Source organism: Echinops telfairi, unplaced genomic scaffold (genome assembly GCF_000313985.2).
Source record: "Echinops telfairi isolate 266 unplaced genomic scaffold, ASM31398v2 ScPeMD7_15;HRSCAF=58, whole genome shotgun sequence".
In the NCBI taxonomy this organism is placed as follows: domain Eukaryota; kingdom Metazoa; phylum Chordata; class Mammalia; order Afrosoricida; family Tenrecidae; genus Echinops; species Echinops telfairi.
The window spans coordinates 2,455,199-2,463,716 of NW_022103912.1; the positions used below are offsets into that span (position 1 = coordinate 2,455,199).

Here is an 8,518-nt window from a genome sequence, read left to right on the forward strand (position 1 = left end):
GAGAGAGAGAGAGAGAGAGAGGAGAGACTGTTTCCCACCTCCAAGGAGGAAATCCAGAAATTCCCAGAATTCTTGGGAGAAGGCCATGCCCACACAGAGGTCTCTTCGGCTAAGATCCGATTGACACACTAGACTCCACGCCTTCATCTTAAACCTCTCAAGTCCCAAACTGACACCAGATTATGTAACTACCACAGGAGGTAATGGCCTTAGTCTAGCTGTTCATGGTCAAGAACACATCTGGAGTTTTTCAGCTGCTCAGATCTGGGTGTTTTCTTTAAGGACACTAGCAAACTGGAACGTAGGAACAGGTGGTTAATTGTGCTAATGGTCGAAATGTAAAGGATATTGAACAGAAGGGGACTAGTTAATACTGAGAAGATGAGTTATTGGTGGATGTACATAATAACTGTATTAAAAATGACAGACCGCACCACTATATGTATAACTGGCTTATGCATTTTAAATTATTCTAAAATGAAAAGTTTATTTTTAAAAGATCATAACTTTTTTAACAGTTTTATTGGGACATGATCCAAATATCATACAATTCAATAGCTAAGTCATATCAAGAAAGGTACAATCATTCTTTTTTTCTTCTACTGCTTGCTATTAGCTCCCCATTTCCCCCCAACCTTGTCCACCATGGCTCGAAGGAACCATTAATCCAGTAATTGTCTCTAGATTCACCCTGTAGATTCTCTCTAGATTCACTGGACGGTGGAAGCCCCAAATCCATTTTCAGGATCTATACATGTATTAAACCTTAGGTGATTTCCCTCTGACCATAGTCAAAGGGTGTGAACATCCTCTGGTCAACAGACACAGATGATTATAGTACATTAAAATGTAACATCTGATTTGGGCCCCCTTTTAAAACAGAAACTCTTATATCTAACACTCAGCTTGGTTGAAGTGGGTCCAGATGATCTATTTTTAAAAATCAATCTATACGATATGAAAAGTAATAGAGTTTAGCTTCACATGAGGGAAAATATAATAATAATAATATACTGTGAATTGCTTATTTGAGCACCTCATCTTTGGACATAGTCAAGTATAGGTGTCCATTCAGGGTGTGATCAGGAGGCTGTAAACATGGAGTGGGCATCTGAATTGGCATCAAGGGATTCCTGGGAGAGTTTTCAAAGCCAAGATTAGGAGCTTATACACTGGTGTCCTTGGACATGAACAAATAGCATCGGGCTGGTGGGGTTCAAGCTACCTAAAGCAGGTGCACTCTGAGGCAGCAGGGGCAGAGCCAGCCAGGTGGGAGGGCCGACTGACACCTGCCCCTCTCTCTGCAGCATGCATACCTGCTGAGGCTGAAGGTCATGTACACCGTGGGCTACAGCTCCTCCCTCGTGATGCTCCTGGCTGCCCTCGGCATCCTCTGTGCTTTCCGGTGAGAACCCACTGCCCGTTCACCACGCCCCAGTCTCCTCCAGCGCAGACGGTGGGTCTCTTTTTCATTCCGTAGAGAAGATTGCCTGCAGCAAAACATGTATGCTTCCTCGACTTTGTTCATTTGTTCTGTCCTTCAGCTGTTCAACTTTCCAACCACTTTCCGTGGCCGCACACTGGGGGGTGAGCAGGAGCAAAGCCTGGCCCCTTACGTTTGTCCCCACCGGCTTCCCTGGAGGAAGGAAAATCATTAGGAATAGTGTTTACTGAGCTTGACGGTGTCCCGTGGCTCTACTTGTAGGAGAGCTCATTTTCAGGCAGTGCTCTAAGTATCATCCCATTTTAGAAATGATTTATAAGTCTGTTTGCCAGATTTGAAGTTGCATGGAACAGAATGCCACCTCGAAACAACTTCAGAAAAGCAAACGTGGCAGGCGTGACCCACATAACTGACCAGCCAGGAACAGCTGACGTCAGGCCTGGCTGGATGTTGGGGCTCAAAGACAGGAGTAGAATTTGTAACAAAGACCTCCAAAAAGTAGTGACGGGGGCGGTTTCTGTACAATCACATCCCTCGTGGGATTGGGTTCCTCTGTCTGGAGGTCGTGGTTCCATGAAAGAGTCCGCTGCTTCATTAGCCAAATAGCTTGTTTAGTGCATCGCTTCTGCCGCTTAGTTCACTGCATCATTCCTGGGCTCGAATTCGACCTTGCAAGTCTGGCTAGACCAGAGGAGGTACACTGGTACAGATAGGAATTAAAAATACAGGGAATCCAGGGCGGATGATCCCTTCAGGACCAGTGGTGTGAGTGGCGAAACAGGGAGGGTAAAGGGAGAATGGGTAGGAAAGAGGGAACCGATTACAGGGAACTGTGTGTGACCTCCTCCCTGGGGGACAGACAACCAAAAATTGGGTGAAGGGAGATGTCGGACAGGGCAAGATATGACAAAATACCCATTTATAAACTATCAAGGGCTCTTGAGAGAGGGGGGAGCGGGGAGGGAGGGGAAAAATGAGGACCTAATGTCGGGGGTTTAAGTGGAGAGAAAATGTTTTGAGAATGATGTACAAATGCGCTTTACATAATTGCTGTGTGTATGGATTGCGATGACAGTTGTATGAGCCCCTAATAAAATGTTTAAAAAAAAAAAAGTGTGCAACCAGCCATCCGAAGCACAGTGAGCCTCGAACTCACCGGAAGTAACAGAGGAAGAAGAGGAGTCAGGGAAAGGAGCTGGGAATGGAATGTGTAACTAAGTACGTCCATGAACAATTGCTTCCTTTTGCCATCAAACCAGAATTGGATAATGCTCAGTTATTGGTCTTACATGTTTTAATGAAAGATTCTATAGAGGAAGTTTACCCAAAGGGGTAAATGCAGAACAGAGATTCAAATTCTCATAGACCCCATGTTTTCTGAAACCAGAGAGGTTGGATGAACCCCTGAAACTATGGCCCTAAGACAGTCCTTACATTTTGAACCTCAACTATCCCCTGAAGTGTTCTTAACTCCAAACGATAGGTTAGCTTACCTAGTAAAGAATGCTCGCCTTGAGCATTGTAGCCTTCTAAGAACAATCCCTGTGGGAACCAGAGGTCGACAGCCACACCAACATTAGATGGGAACCGTGGGCAGGAAGTCAATGGAACTGAGCAGCTCAGGAAAGGAGGGTCCGGGTGGTGGCACGCCTGGAAGAATGTACATGTCACTGAGTTGTGCTCGCAGAAACTTGAATTGGTGTGTGCTTTTGCTGTATAGATTCTCAACAGTAACAAAAATACTAGATAGATAGATAGATAGATAGATAGATAGATAGATAGATAGATAGATAGATAGTAAGAAAGGCCTCGATAGATCTCTCAGTTCTGTGTTGACCCCATCCCCAGGCGGCTTTCTTTAGGACTGGCAGAGACCGCCACCAGACGCCACAGGTGGACATTCCGGCAACTTTGCAACAAACATCAGGCCCAAAGAGCCTTCATTTGCCATTCGTGCTAGTAGAATTCCTAGGAGAGTCCTCATAGGCCCAAAGTGGTCGCATGCCCAACCCTGCATTCTGCCAATCACTGTGGCCAAGGGATGCAGTGTTTTGATTGGCTGCATTTGCCATGAGGGTCAGAAAGGGTAGGGCCAGCCTCCCCAGCGCTGTCATGAGTTCCGGTAAGAAAGCCTGGTGCTGTGGCCAGAAGTAGAGGAACGAGTAGCAAACCTCTGTCCCCCCCACAGCAGAGGGGAAACCCAGGCTCTGGGAAGAGAACATGTTTGCTCAGGGCCAGAGAGCTAAAACGTGGCACAGCCTCTGTCTAATTTCTCCCTGTAGCCCAGGTTTCTCCTGTGCCACATGCTACCAGCCCTGCCTGGTCTGAGCCATGGAGGAAGCAAGGATGGTGGCAGGGCAGGGCAGGATATCATATTGTATCCAGACCCTGGTACAGGTATCATTCGGATCCACTCGGTACGTTCACCATGCTGTGCACTCTCACCATCCCTACTATCTGCTTTTAAGTCCTCTTCTACCCACCCGACCCCCTTTCTTAAATCATACACGAGACAGAGGGATCTGCACACCTGGGACAGGTGGGTCTCACTCAGGTTCCACTAACAGAAAGATGTACGACCTGGAGAGAGGTGCTGTCCAGAGGCTGAGTTTCCCCAATGCACTGGGTCAACAGCAAGCCTGGGGAGCCCCAGCCCCTCCTGGCTCAGAGCCCTGTGGCCCTGCATTCTGTCCCCTCTCCAGGAGGCTCCACTGCACCCGCAACTACATCCACATGCACCTGTTTGTGTCCTTCATCCTGCGTGCCCTCTCCAACTTCATCAAGGATGCTGTGCTCTTCTCCTCAGACGATGCTGCCTCCTGTGACGCCCAGAAGGTAACTCACCTGGCCTCGGAGCACAGCCAGATCCACCTGCCTTCCCAGCCTAACCAAGAGGAGGGATGTGACCCAGCTCTACTTAGGATATCGGGGAAAGGGACTAAGGGCAGGTCTGAGCTGAAGGTTCCCCCCGATTCCCATGGCCCATGGCACCAGGTGGGTCATGCATGAGGACCTCATGTTGGGAAACCTGCGGCACTTTTCGTGGTTTCCAAGAGTGGATTCCACCCTCTGGGAATAAGCAGGATTCCCCTCTCCCTCCTCCTGTCAGGTCCTGGCCACGTCTAGCCAGAGTGGGGCTTGTTAGGAAAAACCAGACAAACCAACCAGCCGATGATCCTGAGCTGACAGGGGTGTGCCGCCAACAACTGTGGGTCACTAAATTGAACCCTCTTTCTCCGTCCAAATGCTCAGATGATTCCTATGTAAGTGTCCCTGGGGGGTCTCAGTGACGGGGAATAACACCAGCCTGTATGCATGCCAGTGGCTTACACGTATAGGAGTTGTCTCCCTCATGAAGCACGTTGGAGCTAGACAGTCCAGAGGTGCCACAGAGGCTCCGTGCTGGCATGAAATAAAGCCCTTTTCTATCTTTTGATGATGCCAATCTTAGTGCCGGCCTTTGACCTCAGACTTTCCAGCACGCGGTTACAAGATGCCGGGGGCCACGCCGAGCCTCACATCCATGTTCCAAACAGAAAGGAAGAGGAAGAGCAAACAGCAAGCTTTTTTTGTTCTTTTCCTCTTTAGGAAGATTTGCTTTTTCATTCAGGAAGTGACACCCTCCCCGGGGACTTCTGCTTGCATGTCATTGGCTACAACTTCACTACAAGGGAAGTGAGGACACGGGGCTTTTATTTTTCAAGTCTCCAGAGCGGTGGCAAACGAGGGAGAAGGGATTAGACGTGGAGGTTGGCTCCGCCTGCCCGCAGTGCCCGCCACGTCCTACTACTCACGTGTGGAGTCCCGTCCTCCCCGAACTCGCTTCCATCGGGTTGATGCCAACTCTTTGTGTTGTCCCTAGTTTGTCACGTGCGTTATTTTTAACTCTAGAGTGAGAAGTCACTCAAGACAGGGCCCATGACTCTCACAGAAGTCTCTAGGAGACAGAAGAGCTCTCAATGAGAAACTAAGAAACTTCAGTTCCAGCCCCATTCCTTCCCTGACCAGCTGTGGGCAAGTCCATTGATGCCCACCAATCTGGAAACCTCTAGATCCAACTAAGCGTTTAGAGTCACACACTGGTCATGAGCCACATCTGGAGTCCGAGTGCCCAGAAACCTGAGGGCAAGAGCCCCCTCTGGCCCACAGGCACAGTCCCCTCTTCCAAAGGGGTGTCCTGGCAGCATCGTGGAGCAGCTCAAAGAGGATCCCACCCAGGGTGGGTGAGGGAGCCAGGGTAGCATAGAAGCCTCATGCCCCACAGGAAACAAGTGCCCTTGCTACCATCTTGTAGTCAATAGCCTCCAGCACTTTCTGCAAGGGACATGTGTATTTCAAGGGTCACCACACTGGAAGTCCAGAATGATGGTATCAGGATGGACAGTTCTCCAGGCTAGATTATTTTAGTCAGGGGCCATTGTTACCACACTGTTGCCTCCTATCACAGTTGGTATGCCCGTTCTTCATCTGTTTCCAGGGAGCCCAAGCTCCGAGTTTTGTTAAACCTTTGCTCAGAAGTCCCTGCCCCTCTCGGGCCTGGCTCTAGTTTCCTCGTCTAAAAGGTGAGCGGAGGGTGTTCAGCAGTTTCTAACATAGTTCTGCAATTGAAGAGGCATTTTACTTTTCCTCGCTTGGCAGACAATTCAGGATTTGAACCCTGTCCCAGTCCCTGTTCTGCTGTAGTCCATGGGTCATTTTATTGAACCTGCTGCCCTGAGGTGCTCTTGGGAGTGGCCACCAGAGGGAGCCTCCTGGAGTTAACGAACCTTTCTCTGTCAGGTGGGCTGCAAGCTGGTCATGGTCTTCTTCCAGTACTGCATCATGGCCAACTACACCTGGCTGCTGGTGGAAGGCCTCTACCTCCACACGATCCTGGTCATCTCCTTTTTCTCCGAAAGGAAGTGCCTCCAGGGATTTGTTGCCCTTGGATGGGGTATGTTTCTCAGTGGCAGGTGGTAGGGGGGAAAGAGCACTGAGTGGAGAGTCAGGAGTCAGAAGGTGTTGGTTTCTAGCCCAGCCCCATGCTTAACTAACCTGTATGACCTTAAACAAGTTACATAAGTTTTACTTAGCGTTAAGCTGGCACCTCCATCGCTTTATTTGGCAAATGGAAAATAATAGTTGAAAACAACTTAGCCCCCATTTCTGGCACCACAGCTTTCTGGAATTTTGTATCACCCAACAATTGTTGACTGGTTTTCCTTAAACATTCCATTCAAACTCATTTTCCTATCAGGATGCTTTTGGTGGCTGATATCAGACAATCTGGTTTGGATTGGCCATACACATAGTACAAATTAAATTGGTTCATATAGTGGAAAAATTCAGGGATCACCAACTTCAGGTGAGGTTCGACCCGGCAGCTCAACAGTGTTTCTTACTGTCGCTCCACTTTCCTTCTGTAACGCAACTTCCTTGGTAAGCTGGCATTCCCAAGGAACTGCCAGCCTCTCAGGACTCCGGGCCTTCTGGTGCCTAAAGTTAGGAAGAAAGTGCCTGTGTCCTCGACCTCCCAGCAAATACTCTGATTAGACTAACTTCAGCCTCACACACGAACTTGAACCCATCCCAGGGGCCTGAGAGAATGGGATATGCTGATTGGCACATGACTTAAAGGGGGAAATAATTACAAGGCAGCCAACTACAGGCTTCTATTATATCTCTCCCAATAAGCACATTACCCTTTCCTCTCTGGTCAGCAAAGTGGATAACAGCTTCAGTTTCTTGGGCACTTACTATGGGCCAGGCACTGCTGGACTCAGTACTTTATATGCATCATTTAATCATGACGACAACTCCCAGAGGCCTCTCAGAGAATTCTTGCTTAGAGATATGACACACCCTACCCTGCTCTACTGTAGACAGGGGAGATTCAGGATTTTAATCAAGGCCTATTTCCAAACCCCTTACCTCTTATTTTATCCGTCAACATCCATCACTCCATCCAGTCATCTACCCATCCATCCATCTATTTATCCACCCATATATCTATCCACTCACCCACTTATTCACCCATCCATCCATCCATCCATCTATCCATCCATTCATCCATCCATTCATCCAACCCTTCATTCACTAATCCATCCATCCACCCACCACCACCCACACATCCATTGCTAATTTGAAAAACAGATATGCGTTATTCGCTGGCTCTAGGCGAGAAACAGGTTATTGGGAGTCACCGGCTTGGCAGGGACAGTCATGTGTGCCAGCTAGTAGTGTCATTGGCTCCTCATGGTGCCCCAAGTAAGTAGTACTCTTCTCAGGGATGCTTGCCGCTGCCTTTTTGGCTTGTCCGCACCCTGCATGTCTCCCTACCACACCATCAGAAGAGCTACCGCGGTTAGCAGCACTCAGTGATCAGCAACTGCCCTTCAGTCAATGGGGACATGTAGGGCTATGTGGCCTCCCAAAGGCCAGCACTGCAGAGCACATAGGAATGGGGGTGGCCTTATGTTGCTGGTCTTGCCCAAGTACCCAGTTTGGAGTCTGACAGACTAGGCCGGAGCCCCAGATCAGCCGGGTTTTAGCTGTATGGGCATGGACAGTTTCCTCATCCAGAATAACAGGGATGAGATTCAGTCAGCATCCTCTGAGTATTTCTTTGTGTAAGTGGAACACAGAGAGATTAAGAGGGTAAGAGCATTGCAACAGTCAAGAGGTTTCCAGTTTAATGGAGGTAAAGAAACCAGAGTGCCTATTATCTACTCTGCTGGTGGTCATTCACCTGCCAAGTCAGTTTTCGTTTCTTGGAAAATGTCCTTACATCATCTATTTGGATATTTCTTGCCTTATTATTATTTTTTGTAGTGATTTTTAAAACATCATTTTATTGGGGGCTCGTGCAACTCTTATCACAATCCATCCATCCATCCATTGTGTCAAGCACATTAGTACATGTGTTGCCATCATCATTCTCAAAACATTTGCTTTCTATTTGAGCCCTTGGCATCAGCTCCTCATTTTTCCCTTTCCCTCACCCACCCTCCCTCCCTCATGAACCCTTGATAATTTATAAATTATTATTATTTTGTCATGTCTTACACTGTCAGATGTCTCCCTTCACCCACTTTT

The 8,518-nt window shown here is 48.2% G+C and overlaps 1 protein-coding gene across 3 annotated transcripts in view; it reads left to right on the forward strand.

Annotated features, from left to right (window-relative positions):
* SCTR (secretin receptor) overlaps positions 1-8,518 on the forward strand; it is a 235,272-nt gene that overhangs the window by 207,635 nt on the left and 19,119 nt on the right. For all 3 annotated transcript variants that reach the window (XM_045287429.1, XM_045287428.1, XM_045287430.1), the window contains 3 exons: positions 1,308-1,405; positions 4,147-4,279; positions 6,224-6,377. In XM_045287429.1, coding sequence (XP_045143364.1) covers positions 1,308-1,405; positions 4,147-4,279; positions 6,224-6,377 — 385 coding nt within the window. The remainder of the gene's footprint in view (positions 1-1,307; positions 1,406-4,146; positions 4,280-6,223; positions 6,378-8,518) is intronic.